At 41.7% G+C, this 17,839-nt stretch overlaps 1 protein-coding gene across 1 annotated transcript in view; it reads left to right on the forward strand.

Annotated features, from left to right (window-relative positions):
• Nucleotides 1–17,839, forward strand: part of SLIT3 (slit guidance ligand 3) — a 487,105-nt gene that overhangs the window by 346,057 nt on the left and 123,209 nt on the right. The window contains exons 13-14 of the mRNA XM_058815569.1: nucleotides 4,155–4,298; nucleotides 7,508–7,671. Of these exons, the coding sequence (XP_058671552.1) occupies nucleotides 4,155–4,298; nucleotides 7,508–7,671 (308 nt within the window). The remainder of the gene's footprint in view (nucleotides 1–4,154; nucleotides 4,299–7,507; nucleotides 7,672–17,839) is intronic.

Raw genomic sequence — 17,839 nt, forward strand, 5'->3', positions numbered from 1 at the left:
CAGATGGTGCTTATGAGCAGCTGATACAATTACAGAGCCAATTCAGTGCACATTCATTTCAAGGGCTTAGCTGAAACATGTTATTATTTCAATGTGTGTGGACAAATCCACTTTTTTCAGGAAATGGGTTCATGGAATTGCAATAGTGCTCTGCTCAGCTCGTTGTTCCAATGGTGTGCAAACCACAAGGTTTTTAACCATTCTCCCTCAATCTGTGGTGGTCCACGGCTTGTGAGAGGTTTCTTCATGTTTTTTACATATCCAGAGGGATGAAAATGGAGAGTTGAGTTAATAACCCATCATCCCTCTGGGTAGCAGGCGGTTTTTTATTTCTGCTTGAATATTTAACCTCCTTTTCAATGGTGCCCCACATCTGGAGGCCGTGTGTAAATCTCATCCAATCAAGCTGATAACAAAATAGGAGAATTAGTGGAATTTACTTTCACCATGAATTGCTGCAAAAATAAATACTGGGTAATTCCTGCTAAAATAGAGCTCCACTTTTAATGTTGTTCCTTCTCTTGGTGTAAGTCCAATAAAGGAGCCCTTAGTGTATGTTTTATGGCCTGGTTCAGTGTTCAAGGAAGATTCTGCTTCCTGGAATATGCTTTTCTCATCTGCCTTTGTGTTAGTTTAAAAAACCTCTTAAAACCACTTTTAACTCCATGTGAGGCCTGCCTGGTATACTTAATTAAAAATTAGATGCCATTAGTGGAGCTGGGATAATGAAGAAAGATTAAATAAAGGACTGAGATTTATAGGGGAGAATATTCACAGCAGATATTTTAAAATAACTGGGAATTTTGAAGGGAATATGAACCTGAATGATTCTGGCCAAAAGTCATTATCTAAGTCACAGTAAGTCGGACGGGAAAATGTTTAGGGATTATGTATTCTGCATCCTCAGTTTCTCACTGATTCTGAGCAGAAATAAGTCCCTGATGTATCTCACCATCCACCTCCTATGGCCACACCTGTATTCCTGCTGAGCAGACTGTCTGTGATACACAGAATAGGTGTTGGCACCTCAGAAAAGCTGTTTAGGGCCTGAATTCCCACTTCTAAACAGTCTGCACATGCACTTTTCTGCTCCAGATTACTCTGGTGCTTGAAGAAGAGCGTGTTTCTCTGTACTTGTGGCTGTGTAGAGGATCATTGCTCTCATTTTCAGTGTTTGGCTCTAAATAAACATCACAGATTATATCACCATGAACATAGTCATCAAAAACTCATGCCAGGAACTTCGTCACTTTGTAAATTCTATTTTCCAGCATGGGGTTTATTCATGTTTCGTTGAAAGTAATGAGAGAGTGGATCTGGATTTAGTGTATTCACTGCAGTTCAGGTCAGTTTTGCTCAGAGGGTTTTCTCAGAGGGATGGATCAGTAATGTAGACTTTGTGCCTGATCTTTGCAGAGGATTGAGCAGCATCTGCCCAGAGCAGCTCTGCTGTGCCCTTCTGAGGCACCCCAAGAAGACATCCTGGTTACCCACACGTGGAAATACAATTGTAGTTCAGTTGTAAATTCTCTTCTTGCTGAGATTGCTTTCATTTTTGCCTTATACCTTGTTACAAGTACTTCTTGCAACATAAACCATAACTGTAATAGTGGGGAAAAAAATAACACCTAGCAAAATAAATGGAAGTACATACTTGTTTTCAGTTTTGTTCCTGGGTCGTTTCCCTCCTACTTACTGTGAGTTAGATGATGACTTTTGTCATGGGACAGGAACGGCCAAACCAAGCAGGTGTGCATTCCCTAAAATTGAGATGGCACCAGTGCAAAAGGACAAGGGATAGAAACCAAAGGATTTTAATGCCTAAGAGCATGTTCAGGGATATTGTTCAAAATTCAGTACCTGGTTCTGCATGCCACTGCCTTGCTAAGCCATTCTTTATGGATAAGATTCTCTGTGAGCTGGAAAGAGAAATGCATGATGTGTGAGATCTGGGAGGAGGAGGTTGCTCTGCTCTGGTTTACAAAGGGCTGTCAGAAGCAGCAGCAGCAGGAGATGGCATTTGCTGCTGGAGTGAAGGAGGAGGAGCTGTTCCTGTGGCCCAATGGGAAAATTACCCTCTTACTTTTGGGGGAGCCAGCAGGAGTGTGGATTAGGTGTCATGGAAATACAGATTCCAGAGGGGTCATACTAGTGCTGCTTATGATTTCATAAAATTGTTTTAGCTATTAGTTCATGCAAAAATGTAACCTCATTTATCCATTGTTGCCTTCTATGGGATTTTCTCTTAACTAATGTCAAACTTCATTTTCCACAACATGTAAAGGAGGAAATTAGGTAAATTGATACTGACTTTCCTGTAGGCTGGGGAGGGGAGTTTTCCTTTGGAGCCCTCTCATTCCAAAGCGTTCCTGCTCTCCTGGAGCTCCCCATGCTGCCCAAGGCTGCCTGAGTGTCACAAACACTGTCACTTTGGGCTGCAGCAATGGCTCTGCCAAAACAACAGTGGGAGCAGAGAACTGTAATGAGCTTGTGATGCTCCAGAGGTTTCAGGAGTGTAAAGGCAGAGGAAGCATCTTCTGAATTACTTTTTGGAGAAAAGAACAGCATCACATGCAGCTAGCAAGCTTGTATTTCTTCCTGAGTGGCTGCCCCCTTGTCTTTAGTGGTGTGTGTGCAGTTTGTTGAGAATGGAACTCCCTGTGCTGCTGTTAGAGGTGTCCTTAAAATTATGCATTTGCTTGCGGAGGAATAGAGGATATATTTTCCTCTTTGCCTATTTGTCTTCTGGTTTTGCATTAGTGCACTGCCTCACAGAGAACCACATCGATGCAATATTTACTCCTTTAAATTCATTGACAAGAGAAGAATTTTGAGCTCAGAGAACTGAGTTAACAACATATACTGTTTGCAGTTTACCATTTTTCTCAGCAGTTCTTGGTAGTAGTAAAAAGATGTGGATTTTGGCTTTGCTAAGTAAATAGGTAATTTCCTGCCTATTTCCCTTCTAAGTGCAGGATACCACCTATGCAGATGACAGTGACAAATTAAGTGTTCTTGTGTTTGATTGTCTCAGCAGGAGATGCAGCTTGTTGTTGGGTTTCTATATACTTATGGCATGGGGCAGAACTCTGCATGGATGAGCTAAGAAAACTTGCACAAGTACTGTCCAAGGTTTTCTTGCTGAACTGATTAGTCCCACCACCTGGTTGCTGTGCAGTAAAATATATGTTCTTTTTAAAAAAACATATAAATAAAAATTGTAAAATTTATTGTTTTATATGTAAAATATATGTTTTTTTTAAAAAATAGTATTTAAATTGCCTTTGTGCTGCTTTCCACAACTGCACAGGACTCTGGTGTGACTGGAATTTATAGAATTGTGGGACAGTAGAGGCTGGAGGGGACCTTGAGTGATCACTTGGCAATGGTCTGGGGAGCCCTTGCTTAAAGCAGAGCCACCTTATCAGGTCAGGGCTGGTTGCTCAGGGTTTATTTGGTGTCACTTTGAAAACCTCCAAGGACAGGGACTGAGGGCAGAGCTCCTGTGGCAGCCTGGGCCCCTGCCTGGCTGTCCTTGGGTGTGAACTGAGTTTTCCTTTTAAGTTTTAGCCCTAACCTTACGCTTCCCTCTTTCTGCCTCTCTGCAGAAACATCATTTTAATCTTCCCTTATCAAATTAACCCTACACTTCTTATCAAAAGATTTTAAACTCCCAGAATTTCGGTTAGACTTAAGACAGCTGCTGGTAGAGAAAATTGAAAAATAAGGATTCTTCTCCTTGTGGGCTGTGTGTGCATGGAATTGCAAGGTGGGGAGTAATTTTTATTCCTGTGTATATTAAACTGAAGGCTTCCTTAAATATTTGTGTAGAATTTTGAGTTTCAAAATTTCCCAATTTTTAGTCAATTGGGACAAGGCTAGGCATAAAACCCCCCAAGCCCCCCAGCTTTTAAGTGTTTTAAGATGGCTAGCACTGTTATATGTCTCTATATCCTCCAGCTATGAGAGCACTCTTGTCCACTGTGAGTTTTTCACCTTTGAAATGTAACAGGCAAATTAAACTTTTCCATGTGATTTAGCTTTGATGTTTAGGTTAATTTTTTTTTTTTTTTTAGATTTAACCCCGAAGTCCAGTCTATCTTTATTCGATTATTACAAGATTAATGAATTCTAAACCTTTTCTCTGTTTCCAGGCTTCTCAATGCCAACAAGATCAACTGCCTGAGGGTGAACACGTTCCAAGGTCTGCATAATCTCAAACTGTTATCTCTTTATGACAACAAACTGCAGACCATCAGCAAGGGGCTCTTTGCACCTCTGCGATCGATCCAGACTCTGTGAGTATGCAGCCAGAGCACAAATGACAGCTCTCTCCTTCCCCACCAAAATGTTGCCTGTCTTTTCATCTGACGTTTAGACAATTTGGAAGAGACATCCATGTAGCAGCCCCTCCTTTCCTCACTGAGAGACAAGGAGCAAGAAGAAGAAGTGTTGCATCAGTTCAGCGAGGGCAGGATCGACACAGCCTGCCCTTAGTGACAGAAATGTCAGGGCTCTGTGAAGCTCAGGCTGTTTGTTGGGGAGATAATGTGTGCATTTGACTCTGGATGAGATATGAACAGCACTTTCTATTAGGATCATTGCCTAGCAGTTTTTAATGAGCCAATGATTTGGCATCTCTCCTGCCTGGGTCTGAGTCCTGCTGTGCAGTTCGTGACTTCTGTAACCACATTTCAGCTGACATCCCACTTAAGGGGAATGATATGTTGTATTATTTGATCCATTAAGAAAATCCACTAAACTGTTTTGAATTTGGAGGCATTAGAATAGGCACCAGAAGCGAAAATTCAGAAATGATTCAATATTTTGTAGAAGAAGGTCTCATCCTAAAGCTGTGAGTAATAAGATAATAAGGTAAATAGTACTCCTTCAGAGCTGGAGTTGGCAGCCTGATATTCCAGTATTAAAATATCAATGAGTGTGTATATATATATATATATATATGTATATATATACATACTGCAGTATCTGTGCACACACACCCTATAGTACTGCAATTTTTGTATGTAAATGCACATGTATATATTTTAATACTGGGAATGCATTGGCTGAATTAGTTGTAGAAATGTTTTAAATGATATACAAATGAACTGACAGCAATGATTTCTTGCAGCAGAGTTTCTGTCATGTCCTCAGGCAGCCACAAACATAACCTGAATTTCCAACAGATATTTGGCCAGTATGTATTGCTGCAAACCATTATTGGAATAGTCATGTACAGCACCCCAGCAGCTCCACCATGGTTTCTGCTGCTGCAGCTTGCTGTGTGTGTTCACACACGAGCTGGGGCCACAGAGAGGGTTCTTTCACAGAGGTATGTAAGGTTTGTCAGGTTAATCAACAGGCTTTTGTAATGTTTATAGCCCTAAGGTGTGAACATCTCCCATTGGTTTCCATAGGGTTTTCCTGGTGGCCCTTGCTTAGAATGGCCTTGTTGCTTCACACTGAGACTTTGTCACAAGGTTTTGATTCATTTTCCCATTTTTAATACTCCAAGTGATTGCCATCTACTGTGTTTTTCTAGAGCAGCAAAACCAGCCCCAAATTCTGTCTCTATGTGGTTCTTTGGACATTTCACAGCAGGAATGGCTCTACTGCAAGAGGAATCTTGAGTTTCTTCAGGCCTTTTCTGCTCTGTGGGCTCTCCCTTCCCAGTCCTGAACAGCCACTGCCCTGTTGCATTTTACATGTATTTTGTTCAGTGGCAGTTCATAAATATAACTGCAAACAGAAAAGGAGTTTCTACAAGTGGAAAACAGCAACAGAGGGAGAGAGTTCTTGTCAGGCTATAACTTTATACCTCTGTCCAAACCAAATTGAAACATCTGTCTTTTCTTAACCTGTCTTTGCAGTTATTGGAGAGCTGAGTCCTGCTCCCTTGGAGGTCAGAGGGACTGATGCAAGTTAGCTGAGCTGAGATTAGAGCCTGGCTCTGGGAAAGCCCTGACAAACTCTTCTGATGCACTGCTCAGCTTTGTCAAGCAAAATAAATCAGAGCAGCGGCAGAAAAACACACTCTCTCTGAGATGCTCCAGCAGATTTCTGTTACCAAAGCCTAAATGCCCAATTAAAATCAATGCTATGATACCTATTTCAATTTCATAGGGAACAAGTTGAGCAAATTTTGGTGAAGGATAGAGTGCAGTTGTACCTTGCCTAAACATTTCAGTCTTTAAATTAAAACCTTTTGCTTCAGGAAAAAATACATATGAAGGAAGTACTGTTAGAAATGATGAGTATGTGCAAATATTAATTTCACTCTTGTGAAAAGATTCTGGCCCTGCCTTTGCCCAAAGATCCAAGGTGCTGCTTTACTAATTCGTATTTTTGAGCTTGCTGATCAAATATCTTTTCAACCAGGATACAAAATGCCTTTGCCCAAAGATCCAAGGTGCTTTACTAATTCATATTTTTGAGCTTGCTGATCAAATATCTTTTAAACCAGTATACAAAATGATCTTCAGGTAAGGTGCATTTATTTCAAGAGGCAGCCCTTGTCAAGCTCTCAGGAGAAACAGTGGGACCTGCAAGACAGCAGCAGTTCTGTGTCCCTTAAAGGGTTCTTTGCTGTCTTAATTTTTGTTTCTTCTGTGGAGGACTTGCTGCAGATGTGTGTGCTCAAGGAATTGTCCCATTTGGGAGACAGCAGCAAGTCTGTGTCCTTTAAAGGGGGTTTTGCTGTCTTAATTTTTGTTTCCTCTGTGGAGGACTTGCTTAAGGTGTGAGCACTCAAGGAATTCTCCCATTTGGGAGACAAGTCTGTGTCTTTTAAAGAGAGCTTTACTGCCTTAATTTTTGTTTCTTCTGTGGAGGACTTGTTGCAGATATGAGCGCTCACAGAATTCTCCCATTTGGGAGACAGTGGTAGGTCTGTGTCCCTCAAAGGGGGCTTTGCTATCTTAATTTTTGTTTCCTCTGCAAGGAGGACTTGCTGAAGATGTGAGAGCTCACAGAATTCTTCCAATTGGTAGACAGGTCTGTGTCCTTTAAAGGGGGCTTTGCTATCTTAATTTTTGTTTCCTCTATGGAGGATTTGCTGCAGAAGGGAGCACTCACAGATTTCTCCCATTTGGTAGACAGGTCTGTGTCCCTTAAAGAGGGCTTTGCTGTCTTAATTTTTGTTTCCTCTGTGGAGGACTTGCTGAAAGTGTGAGGGCTCATGGAATTCTCCCATTTGAGGGACAGGTCTGTGTCCCTTAAAGGGAGCTTTGCTGTCTTAATTTTTGTTTCTTCTGTGGAGGACTTGCTGCAGATGAAATCTCCCATTCATGTGTGGCCCTATGCAGCTTCTGCCAGGCCTGGGGTGGTTTCTTTTTCCTGGAGCCAATTCAATTACTCCACTCTTCAGCTTCGGTGGAGAAAAAAAAACAAAAAACAAAAAACAAAAAACAAAAAACAAAAAACAAAAAAAAAAAAAAAGAGAACCCCAATGCAGGAGCAGGGTGTCACAGGTCAGTGGTGATTAAACATGCCATCCTTCTCGCAGCCATTTAGCTCAGAACCCATTTGTGTGCGACTGCCATCTGAAGTGGCTGGCTGATTACCTGCAGGACAATCCCATCGAGACGAGCGGCGCGCGCTGCAGCAATCCCCGTCGCCTTGCCAACAAACGCATCAGCCAGATCAAGAGCAAGAAGTTCCGCTGCTCAGGTAATAATTCATTTATCCGGGCTCTGCTGCGCTCCCCGCGCGGGGAGGAGCGGGCCCAGAGAGCCCGCTAATCCAATCTGCCCCACAGCGTTTGCTCTAATCAGCGAGCGGCTTTGGAAATTGAATTTGGGCAAATTCGGTTAGTTCGACAGAAAGGCAATTACCTTATGGATTAAAAAAAAAAAAAAAAAAAAAGGAAAAGAAAAGAATAAAAAAGGAGTCTATAGCTGTCTTCTCCTAAAAAACAAAAAAAAGATAAAAGCTTGTGACGTATATTCATAAAAAGATACTAAATTATTAAATATTTAAGCAAAACAATGAAAATATATATGAATTCATGTGGGAAATGTTATATTTTGACAGGGTTGTCAGTTGTATGCAAGCAGAGCTCTTACTGACCTAATGAGAACTGAGCTCAAGTTTAGTTCCCACACCTGAAAGGCTGAGAACAGTACAAGAACAGTATGAGAGGTTTTTGTACAAGTGGCAATGAGCATTTCTGAGCTGGGATGGGAGTGAATCTGGGATGAGGGAAGGGCATTGATGCACGTGCTTTCATACATTCATTTTCCTTACATCCATAAGTAACACTCACTAACTACAGTAAAATTGCCATCAAATTTGGTAAGATTTTTGGTTTCAGCAAGCTTTGACTCAAAAGGTGCATGAAAATTTAGGAAAAGTTTTTGTGTTGTAAATGGAATAGAAAAATGTTTCCACATGAAATTAACTTCCAAAATAACATAAACAGCTTTTTCTTAATCCTATCTGTTCTTTATTTATGGTTCAGCTGTAAGTAAAAGGATATTTCTTGTCTTACACAGCTCAACTAAGCAATGACGGCTTCTTCATGTGTTTTTCCTACTGGTTATATTGGTTATATCTATTTTGGATTACTGCATTTTTGTGTACTGTAAAGACAAGCAGGTTTCAGTAAGCAAATCTATTAGTGTATACTGAGGAGAAAAATGACTGTTATTGATGGAGTACCTTGCGGTGTTTTCTATGAAAATTACTATGATTTTTCTTTTTTTTCCTCTGAAAAGCAACATGATTAATTGTGTTCCTGGTGGTACAAGATGAATGGCTCTAGATGGGGATGCAGCATGAAGCTGAGTGGCAGCAGCCCAAAACAAGCCGTTGTGCTTTGTGCATCACTGTGAGCAACATGCCAAGCTAAACCTTCCCTTTATGGGGGAGAGAAAATAAAGATAACTTCATTTGCAGTCAGCTTCTCTTGGGCAGGCTTGTTAAGGTCTTCAATCCCTTGTGACTGAAGCCACAACATTTATAATCAGGCCTGAAATTATGACATATTTTATCTAGGTTTTTGGATTGTGTCCATCATAGTAACAATGTAATTAGCCAGTAATATTCATATTTAAATAAACTGGAAATGAAAATGCATAAATATAACTTAGGCAGGAAAGCCTGCAGAAACAGATCTGTATAAACCTGTACCCAATTTGCCATTGTTATTTTCTTCTGCTTTTATTAATGGGCTAGAGGAATTAATGTTATGTGTGTGCATGCATGCTTTGAACAAAGGTACAGGAGATTGGAGAAGGCAAACACCAGCTGACACCATTTAGGAGAGGTCATAGCTAAGAAGTGCAGAACTCAGTGCCTGGTGATGCTGAGAATAATATTTTGTGTGAGTTCTTATCGTGGGGGTCCTTTCCTTGAGGCATTAGGCTGTTTTTCCCTGGGTCTCCAGCTCTACATCTATATCAAAACCACATGGAAGAAGCATAAACCTGACTTATGAAGGAGGAGAGCAGGGATTGAGCAGCTTCAGAACAAAGATTTCAGCTGCATGAAAACTAATGCTGTTCAAAAGCTCAGTAGAGAAGAGATCTTTGCCTGTAGAGTTTCCAGATGGTGATGAGATGCATTGAACTCGACTTGCTGTCTGCTCACATGAGACAGGGAACATCTAATGGTTTAGAAAATCTTAGCTTGTAAATCAATCCAGGGAACAGACATCCTTGGCACCTGCTCTGCTCAACTTGTCCCTTTGAATCATGGCTGCTCCAGGCTTGGCATTTAGCAGGAATTTTCCATGTTTTCATTTTGAGGAATGTGTTTCATCCCAGGATCTAACCCAGCACGTCTCTCTGCAGAAATGTCCATGAGGTATGAATCTTCTTTTAGAGCATTGGGCAGAGCTTTGTGTCATCCAGGGATGACACAATCCCACTGGGATGGCAAGGCTTAGTAACTTGTCCGTGTCCTCACTGTCTTTGGAATTCTCTGTTCTAGTTTTTACATCTCCTGCTCAGTGTATGAGGAAAAAAAAATTCATTTTAAATTCTTTTGTAAATGTGCATCTCTTTCTCAAAGGGTTCTTTTTTCAGGATCCTTCTATTTTCATGTAGTTTGTGTAATATATCTAGTACATGTCAATGTCAGAAAGTTGTTTTTTTCAAAGGGAAAACACAGGGAATATGAGGGGCTGGTTAAGGAAGAAATTTGAGGGATTTTATCCTCACACAGTCTTTGACATTTGAGAAGAGATGAGCATGCACACAAAGTCTGGGCTCTGTGGAGGCAGAGGTAGTGCTCAGGCAGTGTCAGGATCACACCCAGGAGTAGTTAAGCCTAGGAGAGCTTAATGCTTTGATATCATGGGAAGGACAGTTTGAAAGTCATAAAATTCTGAGGTTGTCCTGAAGTGGTCTGTGTGTCTTCCACATTCCTTTTGACAAGGGCAAGACAAGAAAAGGGGAATGGCTTTAAACTGTAAGATGGTTGATTTGGATTAGATACTGGGGAGAAATTCTTCCCTGTGAGGGTGGGCAGGCCCTGGCACAGGGTGCCCAGAGCAGCTGTGGCTGCCCCATCCCTGGCAGTGCCCAGGCCAGGCTGGACAGGGCTTGGAGCAGCCTGGGATGGTGGAAGGTGTCCCTGCCATGGCAGGGGTGGGACTGGATGAGCTTTAAGGTCCCTTCCAACCCAAACCATTCCATGATTCTGTGATCATAAAAGGGACTGTCAGAAAGGACCTTTTATGAGAAAAAAAAAGTGTCTGTTCAGTAAATTAAGGGAAGAAAGGGAAGTGCTTTTTCTCTAAGAACAGAAGAGAGGAGTGGTTAGCAGTAACAGGGGAGAAAAGCTGAGGTGTTTGAAGTTTCATCAGTCTGAAGTGGCAGAGGAGCATCAAGAAGGAAATGTCAAGAGGACACAGAAGCAGATGGGCTAAGTAGAACTGTATTTGATAATTAAATGAAACGGTGAAGACACATCTACAAAACTTCCTTCTGCACACTCTTTCCTTCAGTTTTCATTGCAGGTCCCCACCATCCTGTTCAATAGCATCCAGCCTGAACCTTCTTTTCTCAGTTGACCAGTTCTTTCAATTGAGGCACTTTTGCCAGATGCTATTTCCCCACAGAACCCAATGACTCGAGCTTTTACCGATGACAATGGAGCAACATCTGCAAAGGTTATCAGTGGCCATAGGAAGGAGCTTCTGTGCAACAGGTAGATAATGTACATAATTCTTTCTAAAAGGAGAATTGGAAGCATTATAGCATGAAATGAAGGAACAGCAGGGAACAGGACATATTTTTGCCCAGGGCTGTGAGACAGGCAAAGCTTTTGAATATGCCATCAAATATGTTTAAACTTCAGATTGCAATAGATACTATTTTCTCTGATTTTTAGCTTTCCATTTGATGCAGTGCACCACAACAATAACAAATCTCCCCCTTGCCCAACTGTCCCCACAGCTGTACAATCTGAGACTAAAAAATCTGAGATGTTTTCTTGAAAGAGAAATCATAAGTACAGGCTGTGTCTAATTCTCTCTCTCTTCTGTTTAGAAAAGGGAAATACTGTCATTTTTAGTGGCATTAGTGAAATTCTAATGATCATTTTCTTTTTGGCTACATCTGCCCACTCTGACCACCTAAGGATCCAATGGTGCTTGGCAGCCTGAGGTCACTGGAGGCTCGGAGGCTCCTATTCTTAATATGAAAAAGGGTGGAAAAGATCAGCACAAATATCCTGCCCAGAAGCATTTGATTCAGTTCACTACAGAGCAGTTTTGTTTTCTGGGCTTTAGGAGTAAGGGAAATGAATCCATGAGCAGATTGTGTTGTCTCTGTGGTATCTTATTGTCACTTCAAGACTTGGCAGGTTCCTTGATTGCTGTGTGACACTGTGTATGAAATAGCTTTTGGAAAGAATTGCCTTTGCATTCAGCTGTATATCTATTTCTCCCTGTGATATGTTTGCATTTTTCAGTATATTGTGCATTTCAAAAGCAATGAAAGTTCCACCTGCTGTACTGACACAAACTATCTCTGACAATGATCAAAGCAATGTGTTTCTACAAACATCACATCACAAAAGCTCTTTATCTTCTAATTCTTAGAAATAAGACTTTTATCAAGAAGATTGCTCTTGGAAATACTCTGAAGTGAGCCTGTCTTATTGCTTCCTCCTGCATACATTGTGTCTAACTGCCTTTAATTAGTTCCTTCAGTTCCAGACAGTGCCATACAATCAAAAGGACAGGGGAGAGCAGGAGGAGGAAAACGAACCATCTGCCAGCATTATTCTCTCCTTTCTGGACACTACTTCTTGTTAACCCAACCCAAAGCAAAGGCAGCCTTTTTTGGGTACATTTGGGTCCAAAAATGGCATATTTAGGGCTAGTGTTATTTCTCTCATGTTATTCACAATTATTGCATGGAAACGTAGCTGCTTTTTGTTCACTCATAATTTTTAAGGCATTTGATAAAACCTCTTCTCACTAATTGCAGCTTTTCTCCTAATTCTTTATGCTCTTTATGTTCTTTATGTTCTTTTCCAGTCTCTGTCTTCATACACACTCAACTTCCTCAGGTTACCTGTCTCCTTTGGAACAGACTTGCTGTTTCTTGTAATCACCTCAAATTTCCTCCTCTCTTCTCTGCATTGTTGCACATTTAGAAGCACAGAACTGCCCTGGATGGAGTCAGGGGAGCACAGGCTGCATGTCAGGGCTTTTTGTCTGTGGCCATTCCCACATTTTGTGTCCCTTGGACTCCTTGGGTTACCCTCTTCTCTGCTCTTAGTGGTGTGTAAACACTATTTCAGATTTTTGAGCTCTCAAACTGGAAGCTGCAGTGGCTTGCTATTCCTCAACCAGTGTTTAAAAGTCATGAAAGGCAGGTGAATTTAGCCCAGATCTTACATAATTTATCTGATTGAAACACTCTGCAGTTGTTCCCATAATTTGCCAATCACTCTGATGACAACTTTGCAAATTCCTTTCATTTTTAATAAGCAAATAGTCATTTACAGACCACGGGCTCATGCTCCTGCCCTCAGTATTTTCTGTTTGATGGCAAGCACAGGTCTCCACCTGCTCCACTGCCTTGTTGCAGTGCTGCAGGGAGATGATTTTTGGGGATGTGATGATCCCCCAGCAGCTCCTGAGCAAGGTCCAAGCCCTGAGAGCCTCTGGGTTTGCTCTGGATGCTCCAGAATTGCTCATATTTGGGGGAAATCTCATCTGAGATGAGCTCAGATGAGAGCTCCAGTACTTTTCTCACCATGGGTTTGCCCTGCTGTGAGGGAAAGGGATAGAAAACACTGGTTATGATTGGAGAAACTGCATTCAGATTTCTCTGTGGTTTGGTTTGGTTTAGTTTGGGGATTTTTTGTATGTTTTGTATGTTTGTATGTTTTGTATGTTTTGGTTTTATTCAGTTAAATTCTGTGTGTTGAACCCCTTTTTTTCTCCCTAAAAGACACAAAGACTCTGCAGAACTACCTTCAGAAACCCTCTGAATATATCAAAACTGAGGATATGTTTGTGGTGCATAAGAATTATTCATATCTGAATGGAAGGTTGTTTAACACCAATAAATCACCTGCAGATTAAATGCTGCACTGAATTTGTAATTAGGAATTTGAATTTTTCATGGCCCACTGAAACTGAGTGTATTTGGGCTTTGGTTTGCATGAATTCTTCCTGAAGCTGAAGTCATTAGAGAACACAATCCAACTGCTATGACTAACAGTAATGGAGCTGGGTTCCCTTGTGCTGTGGGAGTGTTGCTGTTGTTAAATTAATTTAACTGTCCTGGATACTGGTTAAATCCTTCTCTTTTCTGCACATCTTTGACAGCAGTTCAGATCTTTGTGTTAAAGTTTGTGTCAGTTACTCTGAGCCTCCCTTAGCCTGTGCAGAACACAATGGTGGGGGGTTCTGGCTCTGCAGTGGGGGAAAGAATGGAAAGCATTTCACTCAAGGAAGCAAAAGCTTAACATAAACCAGGTGGTTCTGTTTGGCAGGGAGTATGGTTCCTAATAAGAAATTAAATTGACGTGTTTCAGTTAGGAAGTTTATTTTAGGCTCTGCCTCATTTTATTTTTGAGTTGAAGTAGTCTTCAAAAAAGCAAAATACCTGAACAGCTTTGTTACCCACCACCCTTATTTGCAATTACAGTAAAGGCACTGGGAAGAGGGAAGATGACTCTTGAGTCACAGATGCATCCACAGGCATCCAAATATCACAGTTATCCTGGATTCCCCATGTAGGCAGAGTGCAGGGCTGTGCAGATTCCTCCCTTGAGATCTGAATTGTCCTCTTAATTAATTGTGATGGTGTTCACAGAGGTCTCAGGATGAAGGAAGAGACCATGTTTCAGAAGGCTGATTTAATATTTTATGATATATATTATATTAAAAGAAAATTATATACTAAGACTATGCTAACAGAATAGAGAAAAGGATTTCATTAGAAGGCTAGCAAGGAGTAGAGAGGAAAATGGAATGGTAATAAAACCTTGTGACTGACCAGAGAGTCCGAGCCAGCTGACTGTGACTGGCCATTAATTAGAAACAACCACACAAGACCACTTACAGATGCACCTGTTGCATTCCACAGCAGCAGATAACCATTGTTTACATTTCATTTCTGAGGCCTGGCAGCTTCTCAGGAGAAAAAATCCTAAGGAAAGGATTTTTCATAAAATGTGTCTGTGACAATTACCCATGTCAGAAAGCTGAGTGATTTATTGCTCTGCTAACCTCAGAAATTACACTGGGACAAAGTTTGCTCTCCTCTGACATTGCAATTCCACGTGCTGAGGTTAAGCTGAGCCACACCAGGGGTGCCAAGGCAGCACTTTGTGTGTGTGTGGTGTCACTTGAGTGGGATACAGAAAATAACTGAGGAGGTTCTGCCATGAACAGAGCTCATCAGCTAAAACCAGTGCAAGGGTGTTGGTGCTGCAGCTGGACAGCAAATATTTCATCTGACTGTTCTGAGACTGCTGCTCCCCTGAGGTGGTGCACCCTGATGGGACAGTTAAAACAGGGTCCTGTGTACAAATTCTTTACAAAATGCAGGTTCAGTGACTGATTAACAGAATGTGGATTACAAGAAGTGAATGAACACCAAAGCAAACCAAACAATGCTGCTTGTGTGTAAAGTATCTGAAGGGAGGGGTTTTCATGGAAGCTGGTACAGAGCTGGAGATGTATTTCACTTTTCAACTTCTTTTTTGCAGACATTTATGCAGGATGATCTTATGTACATCCAAAAGGCTTATGGAATTTATTTAAATGTAGTTTATAAAATAGTGTGCTTTCCTGGTATTTCTGCTCTCCTGCATTCTAGGGACATAAATTAGGATTTTGACAGATTTCTTTGTGTGCTGGTACCTCTCATTCATTGCAGTTGATGATTAGTTGAGGCAGTTATTGTAAGTGGTGTTTAATTAGTGCAGCAAAGGAATAGAGACTTGTTCAGAATATTCTCCTGGGGTTTCTCAGGAAGGTGTTTGCAGAGCTCAGACTGCATTTGATTCTAGTAGGACTGAAAGAGTTCATTGACAATGAAATTGCTGAGTTTATTACAGATATCCCACTTAATACTGTAAATCAGTATATAATATAAAAGTCTTTGAAAGATATGAACTGTTACTTGTCATTGTTTAACAGAGTTCTGTGGATTAATTTGTTTGAAGAGCCCAGGCCAGAATTTCTGCTTTATTAAAGCAGTGCAGGAATAAGGATATAGGATTCTACATCCTTCTTCACTGGAGCCATACAAAATTATTGGCAGGAATGCTAGTTATAGATATAATTTCTAAGCAAATGAGGTGTGGATTCCAGGGTTATGCATACTTTGAATTAATCGGGCGAGAAAATTAATGTGGTTTTGTGCCACATTGCATGAGTCACAGAAGAAAATTAATAATCTAATGTTTTTATCAATTCAGAGTCTGGCTAGTTTGGCAGCCTGTGGAGATTGAAGATTTGTGTTAGGTTCCCCAAAAAACTGCTTCAGTTTATTTCAGTTTATTTCTTAGACTGAAAAATCAAATTGCCTTACTTTCATTGCTGAACCAAACCCTCACTGTGGGGTGGCTAAGTTAACACTGTACTGATTTATATCCTGAAGTTCCCAAGTAACTCAGAGTTGGCTTTTCTGCACAGCAGAGCTGGGTCATGGCAGAGTGGGGAAGCACAGACCCCTGCTGCATTATCTGTCATCTCTGCTCAAGCACTTGCCTTGTTCTCCATGTAGGTAATGAATAATCTGCCTGGTGCTGACTTTGTTCTTTGGGCAAACCCCTTACTAAGGAAAGTGATTTGTATTTAAAAGCACCAGCACTGACCTTCCCTGGAGTCCAGCAGAACTCTGTGAGCAGTTGCAGAGGACAGACACTCTCTCTCTCATCTGGGAATCCTGTAAGCATTTGAGATGTGACTTTCAAAATCGTTGTCCACTGGCACAGCTCTCAGACAGTGGAGTCAGGGAGAGCTTTATTCCAGTGGGAGCAGTCAAGCCCGAACTGAATGTTCTGCTTTATATGTCAGAGTTGCAGGGATGAGTTACAGGAGCGAAGCTGTTGAAATAATTCAGGATGTCGGAAATAGAGAACGCTCAGCTTCCATCAGAGAGTGATGTACAAAACCCAACAAATGTGCTCAGAAACAGAATAACAAAATGCTGTCTGTGTCTGCAGTAGCGCGTGTGTGCTGCTCTGCTGGGAAGCGCAGAGGAAACCAAAATAAGAAGAAAAGAAAAGCAGTGGCAATTGCAGATTGTCAGTGTAAGTGCCACCAGCATGAGGGGCCTCTGGGAGCTGAAATCAGGCTCAAAGGGCACTCGGGGAGCATTTGAGGCCAGAGCTCGGCCATCAGCTCAGAATCTGCTGCTATTAGCATGGGCTGCGGTATTTCTACGGTTACATTTAAATAAATGGAGCAAACCTAAATGGCATTTTTACTGAAAGGAGACACCAGGAGAGAGTAAGTAATAAAAAGCAGTGTGGATTGGGCACTGAGTGTGTGGTGGGAGCTGCAGGTGCTCTCTGAAGGAGCAGTGAGCTCTCCTCTGGTGGTGTTTCTGTCGTGCCAGCTCTGTCTCTGAACTCGCCCGGGCTCTGTTCGTGTTCACTAACCCCAATTGTGCTCCAGGGTGTTCCTGCAGTAGCATAAAGGATGACCTCTTGTATCCAGCACCTTTTTGCATGGGTGCAGTGGAGAGCAGCTCTCCGTGAACCTCCAGCTTGTGCTTCTCCATGCTGCTTCCTCTGACCGCTCCTCTCTCTTTGGCGCTGCCTAACTCTGACTCTGGCTGTCCATGGGGTTTTCCTTTGTGCTTGATCTAACCATGTGGTAGAACAATACAAATGGAACATGGTTCTGTCAAGCACCATGGAAGGCTGCATACTCCCTGCAGCATGGCATGCCTGGATACTTCTGCTGGGGCAGAAGCATCGAAAGGTGAGAGATTCCCTTTCCCTTTCTCCCTCTGGGCACGGTGGAACTGGAGAAGTGTTGCTAACCAGGCTCCCAGGGGGCCACAGAGGTGTTTGCACAGACTTTCCACAGGGCTTGCATGCAGAATAACCATTTCTGAGTAATTAGAATTACTGCATTTCTATGTATTCCTAAGTCATTAATCTGTTTCACTGCTCTCACAATGGAGGAGTCAGGCGTTCTGTTGGTTGATAATGTTCAAGGGTGATTCCAGCCATACCTACAGAGATTAAAAATCACTTTTGTCTCCATACTCTGTGCATAATGTAAGCTGCATCTGTCTGTTTGAGCTGTCCAGTGAATCCTTCTATTTGAGGTACACTTGCCATTTCTGCAGCAAGATGCCTGCCATGCAGTGTAACTTTGGACCTGCTCTTAATGTGCTGGCATTGCATT

Source organism: Ammospiza caudacuta, chromosome 16, assembly GCF_027887145.1.
Source record: "Ammospiza caudacuta isolate bAmmCau1 chromosome 16, bAmmCau1.pri, whole genome shotgun sequence".
NCBI lineage: Eukaryota > Metazoa > Chordata > Aves > Passeriformes > Passerellidae > Ammospiza > Ammospiza caudacuta.